The 17,359-nt window shown below is 40.9% G+C and overlaps 2 protein-coding genes across 2 annotated transcripts in view; one reads left to right on the forward strand and one right to left on the reverse strand.

Annotated features, from left to right (window-relative positions):
- The window catches only part of LOC127209183 (histone H2A type 1-B), a 92,307-nt gene extending 74,977 nt beyond the window's left edge, over positions 1–17,330 (reverse strand). Inside the window, exon 1 of the mRNA XM_051168770.1 lies at positions 17,082–17,330. Coding sequence (XP_051024727.1) covers positions 17,082–17,330 — 249 coding nt within the window. The remainder of the gene's footprint in view (positions 1–17,081) is intronic.
- The window catches only part of LOC127209174 (histone H2A type 1-B), a 190,752-nt gene that overhangs the window by 106,370 nt on the left and 67,023 nt on the right, over positions 1–17,359 (forward strand). The gene's annotated exons all lie outside the window — the stretch shown is intronic.

Here is a 17,359-nt window from a genome sequence, read left to right on the forward strand (position 1 = left end):
TGGCTCTATAGCCCCAGCTGGCCTTGAAGTCAGAGACCTGCCTGCCTCTTCCTCCCAAGTGACCAACTAACAGGAAGATTCCTAATATATACTTTATTAAAAAGTGTGTGTGCACGCGCGTGTGTGTGTGTGTGTGCCTGCTTCTCTACATGTGTACCACACGTGTATGCCGCTCGTGGAGGACGGATCTCCTGGAACTAAAACCCATTGGATGTGAGTGCTGAGAAGCAAACCAGTGTTCTCTGCAAGTGCTCCTAACTGCCGAGCCACCTCTCCTTGGTAATTTTTACCATTACCCTTTCTTTTCTCCTCCTACTTCTTCCTAACAACTCTCCACAGGCATTTTCATGTCTTTTTTTTCATGACTCACTGACTTTAATGTAATTTGCATAAACACCAGTGGTAGGTTATTTTCTGGAAGATGTGTGTTTGTGTGTACGTGTGTGTGTGTGTGTGTGTGTGTGTGTGTGTTTTAAAACACATTTCTTTGGCAACAATGCTATATTTTAGAATCATAACTTACAGGGAATAAAAAGGCAAGTTCTTCAGTCATTCAAATTATGGCATAATACGTTGTCAATAGCCTTAAAAAAAAAAAAAAACAGAAACACTGAATCTTTCTGAGTCTAAGAGCCTTCTGACCCTTGGCTCTGTAAGTTCAGAAGGAAGTAGTCTGTACAATAGGCATTCCAGTGCAGGGACCTGAAGATGTGAAGGCTTGTCCTATGTCCGCACGGCTTCCTGTCCACACTTCCTTGTCTTTGTTCCCCCTGGTGTTCTGTTAAGAAGAGCCTTCTATTCTTTGCTACCATGGTTTAATGACTCTCTCTAGTATTTTTGAATATAGTTGCTCTTAATAAAAGCTCAGCACAAGAGACACTTCACATCCTTAGAGCTTCTCAGGTGCTCTCTGGGTTCCCGATTCTTCTAGGTAAAATCCCACATCCCAGACTCTAGTATCATTAGCTGAGCTCTGCTGTGCACTGCAATACTGCTTTCTGAAATTTTATAACAGAAATCTCAAAGTTCTGGCTATTTAAAACATACTTTGAGCAATCTTCAGATCCTATTTTTGGATAGCTAAAATCAATTTTTAAAGACTATATAATTTAATATGTTTAGTAATTAAACAAAACAAAAACTGCAGCCTACAATAATCATAAAACAAGGAAAAGCAATTTAAAATCAGATTTTCCAGTAAGGTAACATCCGGAATGGAATCACACGTAGCTGATGCGATTTTAAGGACTTGTTTTGCATTGAAAGTGTGTTACATCTGGAGAGACCATTCAAAGGACTTATACAAGGTATACAATAAGTGAACACGTTTTTACTCATTTTATCTTTTTAAGATTACCCTTTCTTTTTCTCCTTTTGAAATGTTTTACTATATCCATACACTTGGTTGTTCTCTGACATTAATTAGGGTTGTTTTTGTTAGCATGGGTATTAATTCATTTACTAGAGCATAGAAGACTAAGTTTTTGATAGGAAAAATAATTTCAGGTCTGTGATCTAGGTACAAAGACATCAATCAGCCATTTCAGAGAACTGATGTGTTTGGCAGGCCCTGGATATCCCGCATCTCTTCCTTATGGCAGACTAAAGGAGAGGAGGGGTTACAGGTCATGTACTTGGAACCTTCTCTGTCTTTATCTCATGGGCACACGGTTTCCCTCGTTCCGAGTTACCTTCTCTCTAGCTCTTAGCCCTTCTCAATTGCACAAATGAAGCTCCCATAGCCAAGGGATCTTAACACGGCCCCTCAAGTGCACTGCTGCTTGCCAAACAAAAATACACAGTGTCTAGTTGTAACCGGAATGCCATGGCTCCTGTCCCTTACAGACACCAAAGAATAGGGACAGGAGTAGAGTCTTTAAAATGGTTCTGGCTCCTTAAGAGGACAGTGGGTTGAAATCCTAAAAGTCAGTCTATTATATCAGTTTTAGATGGAGAAGATGAGGCAGGACGGTGAAGAGCTCAGTTCTGTCCCTCTAGTCAGGTGATCACGAGCTTCTCTGAGACCACTGGTGTCCACGCCTTGCTAGTCATCGCCTTCCTCTCTCCCTCATTCTGTGGATGTTTGTGATCAGGCTTGTCTTGAATGAGCATCTACCTGTTTTTGTACTCCTCCAGGGGCATCCTGGCTGGGAATAGTTTAACTCAGAATAAATAAGTCATTGATGGTGTGTATGTGTATGAAGCTAGTAACAACCATATAAGACAATTTCTTTCTACAATATGATGTAAAAGTGTGTCTTCATAATACAGAATACGAAAGTGTCCCTTATCGCGGTTAAATTCAAATTTCGGGGGGGGGGTTGTTTGTTTGTCTGCTTTGTTTTTCTTTTTAATTTTTGGGTGTTGTGTGTCTCACGAAATATTGGGGCAGGAGATACCAAAGCAATCAGTTAATCCTTATCTGAAACTCAGATTAATCTTGTATCTGCACGTTGTCCTGTGAGCTGGTCCTCACTGCCTACCTCATGGGAGATGGCTGGCTGCACTAGCTCTCTAGCCCAGAGGGACAAGAAGTCCCTGGCTCACTGCTACCCTAGAGAATGTCTGTGAAAGACACATGCATCTCTCTCTCTCTTCTGTCCAATCCACGAGCAGCCTGTAGACTTGCAATGTGTTGAACGAGACGGTGAGCCTGAAACTTTAATCACTGAGCATAAGACTGAAATGCCACAGGTGGCTCCGCTATACTGGGAAGCATTGATCTATACTGAGTTCCACATTCTTTTTCCAAACTTAGCTAATGCGATTTGAGACCAAGAAGACTGAAATGGAAATACAATGACACGGCAACATGCTCACAGCTCTCTGAGGTTTAGACTTTGAATATTCTGTGCAGATGTGTTTTGTCATCAAATACAGATGGTCTCTTGTATGGGCAGGCTTAGGTGCCAGCGTGCATACACAGGCACGCTATCACTCTTCAACAAACTTATCCAGTAGATGAGATGGCCAACTATGCAATTTCAGCATTAGAATGGAAAAATTTATCACTTTGCAGATGTCTAAAACAGATGAAGCAGCATTTTTTGTTTGTGCTTTTGAGCTGTGAGGTACCCCTCCCCCTTCCCCCTCCACAGTGACTTTAAGCAAACATCTATTAGATATAGCTCTGCACCTTTTTTCCCCCCAAGACAGGGTTTCTCTGTGTAGCCTTGGCTGCCCTGGAGCTTGCTTTGTAGACCAGGCTGGCCTCGAACTCACAGACATCCTCCTGCCTCTGCCTCCCTGAATGCTGGGATTAAAGGTGCGGGCCACCACGTCCAGCTTCTTGTAGACTTGAAAGTCTCTAGATTTCAGAATGCCCAAGAACCTGTTCTGTAGGATGGATGAATCATGAAATTGATATCTCTCAGCTGTACGTGTATGTATGTGTACGTGTGTGTAATGGTGTGTATGTGTGTGTACGTGTGTGTCTATGTGTGTGTGTGTGTGTGTGTGTGTGTGTGTGTGTGTGTGTGTGTGTATCTAACACAAAACTGACAGAAGAGGAAGGCCTACCTTTCTTGGCTCTCCCTTATCTTAGGAATTTGTATTACCTGTTTTTAATCTCAAAGGGAAAAAACAACCCAAAACAATATAAGCCTTTCTACAGAGAATAATCTGCTGTTTTAGGATATAAATGCTGGGATTAAAAGTGTGTGCCACCACGCCCACGAGAGCCACAACACGAAAGGTGCCATTTAGCCAACAAAGACTATGCCCAAAAAGAATCCGTTGCTATTGTAAGACATAAACCCTGTACACAAACTGGGGAAAAGTACCAAAAAAAGAAGCACTTGCTTCCAGTGTTGCTGCATTTCTGGTAGGTGGGTAGGGGGAATAGGACTTTCCTACCTCAGCACAGACATTTTTACATAAAAGTCATGCTCTGGACAGTGAAAGGCTCTCTGGGACAAGATATCGATCTGTCTCTGGTTCACTGGCTGGATATGTGAATGCTCACAAAATGCCAGGTCTCCACCTAATGGAGCAGAGTCTAATGGGAGAAGCAATGGCAGGCTCTGATAACCTGACTCTCACTTGAACAGGTGCTCACTTTGGCAATTTAGATACTAAAGTCGCACAACACAGAGAGAAGATTAGCATGGCCCTGCGTGAGAATGCACCCGCTTACTCAGCATCATGTATTACTCATTCTCTTAATTAGGTTATTTATTTCCTTTATATCCAGATTGCAGCTTCCTCTCCCTCCTCTTCTCCCAGTCTCTCCCTCTCACCTCCCCTCCCCACCCCATCCAGGCTTCCTCCCCTTCTCCTCAGAAAAGAGGAGGCCTCCCATGGATGTCAACCAGCCTTGGTTTCTGGCTATTATGAGTAGAGCTGCTATGAACATAGTTGATCAGGTATCCTTTTGGTATGGTGAAGTATCTTTTGGGTATATGCCCACGAGTGATATAGTTATGTTTTGAGGTAGATCTATTCTCAATTTCCTGAGAAACTGACAAATTGACTTCCAAGGTGCTTGTACAAGTTTGCAACCCCACCACCAATGAAGGAGTGTTCTCCTTACTCCACATCCTCACCAGCATGAGCTGCCACTTGAAGTTTTATCTTAGCCAATCTGACAGGTATAAGATGAAATCTCACAGTCATTTTGATTCACGTCTTCCTTATTACTAAGGATGTTGAACATTTCTTGGCCATTAGAGATTCCTCTGTTGAGAGTTCTCTGTTTAGCTTGGTACCCCAGCTTGAGACCCATACCATTAGAGGGAGGCCACCGCTGACACTATTAATAATATAGTACTACCCTTGCAGACATAATGATGAGTATCGCTCTGACAATAAGATCATGGTGGCATGTCTTGGGCTTACTCACTCAGCCATCTGAGCAGAAAACCAGAGAGAAGGATGGAGGTGGGGTGGGGGTGAGGGCGATCACTTGTAAAAGAAACTTTTATTTTCCTGTTTCAGTTGTTGTCTGGGAGGCTTACTGCCTCTGTCTGCTACCCTAGGCCTAGCCCTGGAAGCTTCTAGCCTCCATACAATCTAACCCAGAACTAGAATGTTTTCAGCCTCTGAGACTTAACTGCTTAATAAGCTCACCCTTTCCTGTTCTTACTGAGCTCTCGGCTGGCTGGTTCAACTCAGCCGTTCTGGCTCAAACTCCTCTCCCAGCTGACTGATTCCATCTGGCTTCTCTCTTGGCCCAGAATTGCTCTTCTTGGCCTCAAACTAACTCCAGCAATCTGCTCTAATCTTCTGGCTCGTTCTCATTTTGTGGCTCATTCTGTCCTCACCTGTGACTAGCTTGTTCTTTCATTTAACCACTCTCTGTAAAACTGCCTCCTGTCTCTCTGCATTGCCCCTTAAGTAGCTTCTCTTTCCTCTCTCTTCTTGTGGAAGTTGGCTGTATCCTAGTCTGTCAAATCTTTCTCTGATTTGTCATTTTCTTTCTCTGCCATTCAATTAGACATCACTTTCAAACATGAGTGCTTCCTTCCACAAACTAACTTTACCTGCATTGTTTGAGATTAAAGGTGTGTACCACCATGCCTGAGCCTAAGCTTTTCTTTACCTTGTTCTCAGGCCACGGTCACTAAAATGTAAAAATAAACGAGGTGTGTGTGTGTGTGTGTGTGTGTGTGTGTGTATGTGTGTATGTGTATGTACATGTGTGTTTGTGTGTGTATGTATGTGTACGTGTGTATGTGTGTGTACATGTGTGTTTGTGTGTGTATGTACGTGTGTGTGTGTGTGTGTATGTGTGTGTGTGTGTGTGTGTGTGTGTGTGTACAGTTAGGTGATCAGGGAGGAATTGCCCGAGTGCTCTGCTTGTTCCCCACAGGAACCACCTGAATAGAACCAATGTACTCACTGAATCCAGGCCACTGGTGGTTTTTTCCTCAGCTGAGTTGTTCTTTGCAGGGTTCTCAGACTCTCTTGGTTTGATCCACAATCTGTCTGTTTATTATGAGATGGTTAATTAAGGACTCCAGTTTGACAGATACCTTTTATTGGTTGGCTTTCAAAGTATTTGATTTAAGGTATTTAGTTTGTTTTTGAAAGAATTTTGGTCTAGACATTTGATTTTGCTTTGCTTGTTTTCTAATCTCTAAAGGCGCTTTTTGATTTTATTTGCTTTTGCAACTCTGATAGAATTTTGGTTTCTTTTTCTGTTTGTCATTGGTTTTGCCTTTGGCATGTTTGGATTTATTACCACTTGGACTTTTTATCCTGATAACCCTTTCAAATACATAATTATGTTGCACATGTTTTCTCCTGTGACCTTCCCAAGCCTTTAGCTTAGGGTAATTATGGGCACTTTTTCAGGAGAAGGGGAAAAAGTGGTGTTAATAGTGGTGTGTGTGTGTGTATGTGTGTGTATGTGTATGTGTGTGTGCATGTGTTTGTGTGTGTGTCTCTGTGTGTGTGTATGTGTGTGTATATGTGTGTGTATGTGTATATGTGTATGTATGTATATGTGTGTGTATATGTGTGTGTCTGTGTGTGTGTGTGTCAGGGTGAGGGTGGGAGGGAGATGAGGTTTCAAAATGTAGGAATTGTTTGGAGATAAACCACCATCTGGTACTCTAGCGGGCCTTAGGTGCGATAATTACTGACTTTCAACTTGCAAGTATTTGCAAAAATAGAGAGATCTAAGCAAAGAACCTGGTTTTATGGTTCTTTAAATGGGGGAGGGGTGTATTAGCCAGGGTTCTCTGATAAAATGAATCTGTATATATAAAAACAGGATGTATTAGAGTGTCTTAGAGGTTACAGTCTGACCATCCAACACTGGCTCTCTCCCTATTCATGGTCTAAGAGCCCTGTAGTTAGCTGTTCAGCCCGCAAAGCCGGATGTCTCAACTGGACTTTAGTATATGCCAGAATCTGGAAGAAGTGTGCTGCAGTGGGCTTGGCATTTGGAGTGAACTTGGCAGAGGGAGAGTGAGGGCAGACATCCTTTCTTTTATGTCCTTCACACAGGCTGCCACCACTGGCTGTGGCCAGAGTGAAGGTCTAGATCTCCCCACCTCAAAAAGTCAGAATTTAGGATGTATCTTCATGCTTCAGATAATACAAAACAAAGAAAACCCCTCACAGATGTATCCAGCTGCTTCGGCTACAGTTAATTCCAGATGTAGTCAAATAGACGACCAAGAATGGCTATCACAGGGCAACACTTGATGTTCCAAAATTGCCATTTTTGTGTGCTTATTTAAGTTGTAGGCAATAAAAAGTAAATAAAAATCACAACTGTGCAGCTTGCTTTAAGTAAAATAACTATTTCTTTTGTAAAAATTGATAATGTTGGTAATTCATAATAGTAAGAGCTCTAAGAAAAGTCTGCATGTGGGTTAGAATGAGATGCTAATGAGAAACTTATTTAAGACTCTGGAGCAGATGAGAATATATACAGAGACCAGCAGCCAGACATCACACAGAGAGTGCAAGACCCTGGACCACTCAGCCCTACATGGGATGTCTCCATCAAATCCCTACATTGCCTCACAGAAGCATGGAAGAGGAGGTAGAAAGAATGTAAGAACCACATGGATGGGTGACATTGAGAAAGCAAGGTCCTCTAAACCAACAAGGGCAAAGCTCGCATGAGCTCACAGAGACCGAGACGGCACTCACAGGGTCTGCACAGGGTCTGCAGTGGGTCCTCTGTGTGCACATTATGGCTTCGAGTTTAGTGTTTTTTGTTTTTTTTATAAATGGGATTCCTGAGTGTGTGAAAGAGTGGGTCTCTGATTTTTGTGCTTTCTCTTTCGGCTCCTTTCCTTATGCTGGTTTTCCTTGTCCAGCTTCAAATGTGATATTTTTGTTTTATCTTATTATGTTTTATTTTGCCATATTAAAAAAATGAATAATGAAAACCTAGCCCTTAGGGCAAAGGTTAACAACGAAACTGTCACTTATACATGCTAGAAGAGGGAAAGTCTGTCTTCTCCAGGAGAGTGTACATTGGGTATATCAACTACTCCAGGCCAGGCCTCATGTTCAGAAAGAGTTGACCAACAAATACTGGACTTCACTGGGTTTTCGTGTGTGCTTTGATTTGGTTACAGTTGGGTGGGTTTTGGTTTTACTCTCTTGTTTCTTTTTGGGTGTGGCTTTATTTTGTTTTCCTGGTCATGAGGTTGTCCTTGTACTCAGCTCATGCTTGTTTTTTTTGATAAATAACTTAAAGTTAGGTGGATAGGGAGGAGGAGGAGGTTCTGGAAAAATTTCCCCTCTAAAATGGGTGCTTCTAGCTGTCGGTGTGTCAATGAAAATTGTGTGTCATTCATGTCTGTAACAACTGTGTACCACTGTAACCTTAGGGCCCCAGCCTTTAGCACAACTGACTCCATGATGGAAGTGCCATTCAGGCTGTAAAACTCAGCCAAAGTGAAAACACAGACATCAAAAGTCCACAGTTCTGGGAAAGTCTCTAAAAGCACTAACCCTGCCTTTTGGTTTCTGTAGTTCTGCCTGTGGCTAACTGCCCTTGTTAACTGGAATATGTCAACCCAGAGCACGATTTCATTTTTTTTTTTTGTTTGTTTGTTTGTTTTTTGTCTTGTTTAAAAGCTTTCATTGAGAAAGGCTTGGGGCTACATTGGGATCTTAAACACCCATGGAAATTGCTCACTGACTAATAAAGACTTTATAGTGGCTTAAACCCATGAAAAAGCAGTTTTCTCTAGTGAATATTCCATAACACCATGTGTTTCATGTATGTTTGTGATAATCATGTGCCACGTGTACCTATGATCATAGCTTTTGTATATTTTTGTGGTTTTCATAAAATGTTGCTTGTATCATTTTCTTTTTTAAACAAATTGTGGTCAATTCAGTACTTTATTTTAAAAATTCATTCTTGTTATGTATAAAATTATTTTGGCATGTCCAATGAAAATGCATGTGCATACTCATAAAAAAGATATGTATAAGTTTGGGTACTCTAAACATCTAAAACTGTTAAAATGGTATCTTTGGGTTTATGAAATGTTTCATAAAACCTTAAAATACTAATTGTTTTTGTAAAACATTAGAGTCAATAGATAAAAATCTCTAAACTACATAATCGAAAGAATTACTCATAATAAATTATTCAAAATAAGGTGAAAATATTGATAAATTATTCAAAATAAATAAAGTTGCCGGACATGGTGGCATGCACCTTTAATCCCAGCACTGTGGAGGCAGAGGCAGGGAGATTGCTGTGAGTTTCAAGGCCAGCCTGGTCTACAAAGCAAGTCCAGGACAGCCAAGGCTACACAGAGAAACCCCATCTTGAAAAACCAAAACCAACCAACCAAAAAACAAAAACAAGAACAAAACCAAAAGAAAAACAAAACAAAACAAAACAAACAAAACAAAACAAAACAAAAAAAACCCATAAGTGCTAAAGTTCATCCTGTCTTGTCCTATTCTGTATACCTCATAAATCACCTCTCAAAAAGAAATAAACTTTTTTTACCAAAAACATTTTAAGGGTGCCTGTTATAAAAACTTAAATCCTTAGCAAATAATTAATTTAAATTTATTTAAGAACACACACGCACACACACACACACACACAATGTCCTTCCCCTGTATTTGAGTATAACTGGTAGGCTCCTAAGATATTAATGTTTTCTGAGCTTTAGATACAGCCCCCACGCTTTCATTTAAAGTTGTTTTCCCAGTTTTGTAATAATGATAATAATGTAAAGATTAGTTTATGTTGTGAAAAGATTGTAAAAATGAAAGCCATTGTAACTAAGATGAATATAATATAAAAAATAAATTCTTCTTGGAGAGTTAAGCCTATTTGGGACATTCTGACTAAACTGTATAGTGATTTTGGAACTCACTTTAGTAGACAAATATTTAAATCTTTTATAAAAATCACTCTTTTAGGAAAACACTAAATGGAATTGTAAAGTCCCTTTAAAGATAATAACTAAAATTCTAATTGATACAATGTCTTCCTCAAGGGAAGACTATTTCATTACCTAAAAGAAAGAAGACACAACATCCAGGATTCCCTTCTGACTGAGAGTCAGGGTGCATCCGGGCACCTCTTGCTCACTCCTGCACTATTAAATTTGAGAAGTGAACTTTCTCACATAGTGTGATAACACATTCATGTAGACTTGGGAAATTCTGAGTAATAGATACTCACCTTCAATGACAGTGACAGCTGAGTATACCACGTACCTAAAGTTTCTCTCACTTTTTGCGTTTCTTAAACACTTTATAATTAAAAGTTTAAAAATGTTTATATTTATTATAAACATCAATATATAATTTATTATATGAAATAAACACTAAACATACACAATAAATATATTTATATGATAATACTAATCTTTGTTTCAATGAAGTTACAAATTAACATATTTCTTTTCATTATTAATTTTTTCTTACTATGACTCTTTGCTTATCCCAAACACATAGCTTATTCAAAACTAGGTTTCATGTTTAAAAGATTCAAATGTTTTAACTGTCTTTATTATATTATACTTTTATATAATACTATCCTATAATAATATATATAATTCTATAAGAGTATATATAATAGCATATAGTATTGTATATATGTGTGTGTGTGTGTGTGTGTGTGTGTGTGTGTGTGTGTGTGTGTGTACTGGCTGGTTTTGTGTGCCAACTTGACACAAACTAGAGTCATCTGTGAGGACGGAGCCTCAGTTGAAGAAATGGCTCCATGAGATTCAGGAGCAAAGCATATCCTCTATTAGTGATCTATGGGGTTGGGCCCAGCCCATGGTGGGTGGTGCTATCCCTGGGCTGGTGGTCCTGGGCTGGGTAAGAAAGCAGGCTGAGTGAGCAAACCAGGGGAAGCCAGCCAGTAAGCAGCGCCTTCCATGGCCTCTGCATCAGCTCCTGTCTCCAGGTTCTAGCCTTGTTTGAGTTTCTGTCCTGACTCCCTTCAATAATGAGTAACTATATGGAAGTGTAAGCCAAATAAACCCTTTCCTTCCCAATTTGCTTTTTGGTCATAGTGTTTGGTCTCAGTACTAGAAACCCTAACTAAGACAGTATGTATATCTATATTCACTATTCAGTATAATTCTATTAGACAAAAAAAAAAAAAATCTAGGTTTTAATTAAACTTTAACTCCTTTACTCTAACTGGAGCTGTGTTAACTCTTCTTATTCAAATATACAAAACAACATTATTAATTTTTCATACCTTAAGTACTGATGTTTCTTGATTAATATCTAAGATGTACTATAACACAATTAGTCAGGATTAAAAATAATGAAACAATATTTGTATTTTACTAACTTAAAAAAGTACAGTATTACAGTGATTCCTAGCAGAGTTCCATTTCTATCTATTTGAATGTAAGATCGCTCATAGAGTACAGATAGGTATAAATACACAGGAAAACAGATAGCTATTCTAGTGTAAAACTTCTGTACTTTTTTTTTCTCATTTTAAACACATGGTTCCTTCATCACTCTGTTAGGTCAAACCATGTTCTTCATTATTTTAACTCTGCGTAACACAATCCTATTATATATCACATGTAAATGCTATGTCAGATAGATGACCTGTGGGAGTGAGGAAGTCAGATCAAGATCATGGTGGCTGACAGCTTTGTTATGACCCAGGAGTTTCTTTTCTTCCTTTTTTTCTTTCTGATCTAGGAGTTTTCTCTTTCTTTCTTTCTTTTTCTTTTCTTTTTTTCTTTATTTTATTTTATTTTATTTATTTGAGACAAGGTTTCTCTGTGTAGTCTTGGCTCTCCTAGACTCGCTTTGTAGACCAGGCTGGCCTGAGACTGACAGAGACCACCTGTCTCTTCCTCGTGAGTGCTGGGATTAAAGGTGTGCACCACCACACCTGGCTTTGGGAGTTTCTTTCTTAATGTCTTTAAGTCTCCTGAAGACTGTCGTCCTGACCACCACTCAGCCTTATCCACCTCAGATCAGAAGGAGCTTCTCACCGTATTTAAAAGTAGCATGCACAAAATGCATGCACAAAATGTGGGACTTGGCCAACAGGGGGTGCTGTCAGTGAGTATTCCGGAAGGAAGCTGTGTGTGCAAGGACTGAGAACTGCAGTCAGATGGAGAGGCCAGAATTTGCTGACTGCAGAGGCTAATCACCTTACCTTGGCCTTGCTTTAGCCTCCTGGGTAGCCACTCCTTGCCCACTTCGGATTCTACATCTCATGCCTAATCAGCAAAAGCACTTTGAAATCTATTAACTAAGCAGACCACTAGCTTCCATCTCCCCAAATGCTAAGAATGTCACCAAATGACCTCTGAGCCCTATAGAAAATCAATCTTCCCCTATCTTGCTGTAACTGCCCCGCTGATGTACTACCCACCAATCTAGTTTAAGTTCACCTTGAATTGTGATGCTTTAAATTTTGTAAAGTCACAAAACATCAAAAAAAAAAAAAAATGCTTACATGTTGAAATGTGGAATTTGGGGTAACCTAATTTTGTTTTCAGGCCACGGTCACTTAAATTTGGTCCGAGAATAAACTATGTCTTATTCCCCATAAGGTAAGAGCTTTTGTTTCACGTCATCCCTACCTCCCTACCAAAAAATAAAACCAAACACCACCACCACCACCACCACCACCACCACCACCACCACCAACAACAACAACAAAGCCCTATCCAATCAGTATTTTTAAGGTAGACAGAAGAGAAAGTATAGTGGTGGGTGTGGTAAGGGCTAAGCCTTGACAAGCCCATAGTATTCACTGAAGAGTCCGGAGCTCAGTTCTCTTGCTTCTTGCAGAAAAAGCCTCAACTATCAGCAATGGGCTTGAGTTCTAAATCCTACAAATTACAGACTTCCCCTCACCATTGCCAAACAACTATTAAAGTTCTCAAGTGAAATGGAATAAGAAAGTCTGATTTTACTGAATTTGACAACTCAGCTTCTTTTGAAGGTTTCATGCCATATTTTCTGAATGGCATAATATTCTAATTGTTTTTCCTTAAAAATAGGCTTGATTTGTTAACAATATTTTCCAAGTGTAAATATCAATGATGGACGTCTTTAGTAGATATCTTCATGGTGTGAGTCCTTCTTGCTTTGGTCCAGAGTAGGGACAAAAAGAAGAGAGAGAATCTATTGCTGCATAGGAACCTTTATTAGTTCCAGTGAGTGGCAAATATTCAATTAACTGAATACTCTTTTCATACACACATGCATCATACTTAAAAAGAATACACATAAAGATGAATAACTACAATTTAGGACCAGTAGATTATAAACCTCTAAGAAATAACCTATGCAAAACTAAAATACATACATACAATTATAACTTTAAACTATGGTGTTTTAAATGAATGCACTAAAAAAACCCACAACGAGTGGCAATGACAGTGAACAAGGGAAAAAAAGCTGCTGCCCACAGATTAATAGGAAACGTAAAGGGGCAGAGCAATTGGTGACGCCGTTTTAAGGTTTGCTTTTATTTTTGCTTTGCTTTTGTTCTGGATATGTTAAAAATTCAAACGATGACTCCATCTCAGTCTTAACAACCCTTAGTAAAACCCTAAGATGTATGTCTGTGTCTGGGGCCCAAGTACCTTCCCCAACTAGGAAGCCAGGGGTTGCTGTTATGGAGTTTGTGCCTCTTGAGAAAGACCACAGACTCAATCCAATTATAATTAAAAGATGTATTGATTATCTGCTAGCAGGGCAAACAATCTCTGAGCCAAATTTGAGTCTGCTGTGCAGGAGGTGTGTGGGGAAGGAAGGATTTTTAAAGGGGAATAAGCCACAAAGACCTTCAATAGGCAAGCAAGTAAAAGCTGTTCTGTTCTGTCAAGTTAAGTGATTAAGACAACTCAAAACAATCTTTGGGTATCTGCATAAGAATATTATAGAAACAAAAAACAAAAACAAACACGAACAGACAAACAAAAAACCAAAAAACAGTTATTCATATCATAACAAGTAGATGGTCACAGGTGTGCATTTTTGGGTGGGGTCATTGTCAGAGTTACTGGGAACTCTCTTTTAGGGACTCTAGTTAGAGACAAACAATTGGTGGGTACCTAGCATAAAATGGAGCTTCTTTAGCCAAAACAGGGATAGCTTTCATCAGTGTGCCCCACTGTAAAGACTTCTCCAGGACCCTTGAGACAAACTTGGTGAAGATCTGCTCAAAGCCCGAAAGCCAGGTGTTTAGTACTCTAGAGAGTTCTGACTAGCGGTAGGCAGGACTCTGAGACAGCATAGTGACGATGCAAAACAGAGATGAGCTCGACAGAGCTGTGTGGGATGCTCTGTGCTTCATAGCCTGTTCTTGGCTGCCCCCTCCATGGTCAGAGCTGTATTCTCTGAAGCATCCTAACCAAACTCCCAAATGATCAGATCATTAGAGAGTATGATCTACTGAAAAAAATGGTGCTGCTGGCAGCTTTCCTTTGGTGTGTTCTTAAATGTCTTTCCTGCTAGTAAACTGTCTGGAACAAAATGCTTTCTGCCTTGCCCTGTCTCTGATGCATTCAATCAACAGTCACTTAGTGTCTCCCCCTTCCCCTCCACCCCTGTTCCCCCATCCCCCTCCCTTTTTTTAAATCAAGTGTCTATTTGAATTCTGAAGCTGAGAATTTACAATGTAACAAGTTGAGGCCTTGACCTCATGGTCTCGCTGAAGATGAAAACAAAAAAGGTAACAATGATCATGATGTATCCATTCACTAGCAAACGTTCAAATACAAAGTTTCTTTTTGGGAACCTGGAGCAAAGAATTCAAAACTCGAACCTTCTCTAACGCATCCCAAGGAAACAGCTCCTATAGTCCTGAAAACCATCCTCCCATGATACCAAGTTTTGTTGTTTTACTTTTCCTACCGTGAGGGTTTAGCATGTGCACACACTGTCAAGTTTTAACTCTTGTTCCCCTTATTACAGTTTCTGGGAAACTTCTTTTTTTCTCTTTAGCTTCTTCACAGAGTTTAGGATGTAATTAAGTAACTTTTTGTTATATAATCCTCTATGTAATAAAGTCTACACATTATGTAATAATTTTGTACTCTTTCAATTTTTCTCACAATAATCTTTTAGATAAGGGTGGTTGTAAGAAAATAAGCATTTGAAATGCTGGTTTTCTAACCCTAGGGACTTAGTTAACTTCTTTCAATTCTATTCCCCTGTACTTCAAAACATCTATAATAGCAATAGAGCTTGTTTTTGATTGTCACCTTACAAGGAGTAGTATGTGAGGGGCACACACATAACAGGCATAGAGTGGTACTTAATCAGCCCTCTGTCTTGATCAGGCTGTCCTGTTCGAATTTCAGGATACATACTACAGAACTGGGGTCTTTTTCTAGCAAAGTGAGCAAAGACACAGAAAGATATTGAGGCAGGGGCAGCTTACACACATGCTGGAAGGTCTTCCACCTGGGGAATTTGGTTTCAAAGGGAACTTGGCAAGGAAATGAAAATGGTTACAAGGCTTGCAGGAAGGAAGTGAGAGCCAAAGGATCCCGGTTCTCGAACATTTAAGAAATGCTGAGCTGAACTCCTGACTGCGCAATAGTAGCTACATGTGCAGTGAGACCAGACTTCCCAAGCCCCATGTGCTTGTGGAGCAAACTGTAGTTCCAGCCCCGAGGAGGCTGAGGCAAGAGGATCAGAAGTCCAGGGTCATTCACAGCTACCTAGCACGTTTGCAGCCAGCCGGAGATACAGGAGCTCTGCATAAACAAAGCAAGCCATTCCTCCTCAGCATGGTCTGTTGACATGTTTGAGAAATATTGGCAGGAAACTAAGGTGTTCAAGGCCAGCCTTGGTTATGTAGTAAGTACACAGCTTGGGTTGCATGAGAGCTGTTTCTTCGAAAAACAAACACCTCAGAAAATTATTTCTTAATTTTAAGTTTTTGAAGCCTGTAGCAAGGGGCATTCTCAGGTGGTCTCCCATCCAAGTACTAACCAGGCCCGATCCTGCTTAGCTTCTAAAATTAGGCACATTTAGGATGGTATGATTGTAGACAGGAAATTCTTTCTTGTAGCAATCAAGGTGAGGGTTTTTTCTTAGCCTTATATCCACAAAGTTTCAGGGCATCCAATTATTTTCCTTCTTAAAATGACTGCTGGGGAAGAGGGAAGAGGCTGCCTGGGTCCTCTGCCATCAGTCAGTAAGACTGCAAGGACTAGCTTTTGCTTGATTTAGCACAACTCATTAGGGCAAGGTTGTGCAAGCCTTCAATCCCAGCACTCCGGAGGTAGAGACAGGTGGAACTGAGTTTCAGACCAGCCTGGTCTACAGGGACAGGCCGGGCTATAGGGAGAAACCCTGTCACTAAAAAACAAGGAGACAAAACTCAACCCCAGAACACTTCTGCTACATATGTGGATTCCAATTCTGGGAACGAGAAAAGGTCTCACCCTGAACGCTTCAGTGGGGTGCCACCAGATTTTTTATTACGTGGCCTCCGTGCGTGGCAATCTGTCCAGTGACACCCTTGACCACTGTGCTTCCCTGACCCTGATTCACCAAATTTCGAGCCATGCTATTCTGATGATAAAGTTTTGCCCCGAAAAGTGGGAATTGGCAGTCTCCCCCACGGTTCCCAGATGACCCCCATTTCGTTGTTTTGGGTTAGACCCAAATTCTCGTTTTCTTTACATAAACTGGGAAACACTAAAGTTCTTGCGCGTTAGGACAAAGTGCCAAATTAAAGTAGACTTTATAGTGAGATTGACTAGAATCTGGAAATCCTGGTAAAAGATCTTTGCTTTTAGCTTTCCTCACTTGTTTAGTAAGCTATGAGGGCCTATCGACCTTGGTCAATAAACCTACGAAATTAAGTGTAAGCAGTCATTAAGACTGTAGATATAAAACTAACGGGTCATGTCTAAGCCCACACCACCAAGTTGGTGGTAGGGATTATTTCATTAGTGTCTGCTGTTCAACCCTTTTTTTGAAGCAGTGGGGGCTCTGAAAAGAGCCTTTGTTTTTTATATACTAAGAACCAGAGGCTGGACTTATTTTCCCTTGGCCTTGTGGTGGCTCTCGGTCTTCTTGGGCAGCAGCACCGCCTGGATGTTGGGCAGGACGCCGCCCTGCGCGATGGTGACGCGGCCCAGCAGCTTGTTGAGCTCCTCGTCGTTGCGGATGGCCAGCTGTAGGTGTCGCGGGATGATGCGCGTCTTCTTGTTGTCGCGGGCCGCGTTGCCGGCCAGCTCCAGGATCTCGGCCGTCAGGTACTCCAGCACGGCCGCCAGGTAGACCGGGGCGCCGGCGCCCACCCGCTCCGAGTAGTTGCCCTTGCGCAGCAGGCGGTGCACGCGGCCCACGGGGAACTGCAGGCCGGCGCGAGACGAGCGTGTCTTGGCCTTGGCGCGCGCCTTGCCGCCCTGTTTGCCGCGTCCAGACATAGTAATTTTGTGATAAGAAAAAAAGTCAA

Source organism: Acomys russatus, chromosome 3 (assembly GCF_903995435.1).
Source record: "Acomys russatus chromosome 3, mAcoRus1.1, whole genome shotgun sequence".
Lineage (NCBI taxonomy): Eukaryota > Metazoa > Chordata > Mammalia > Rodentia > Muridae > Acomys > Acomys russatus.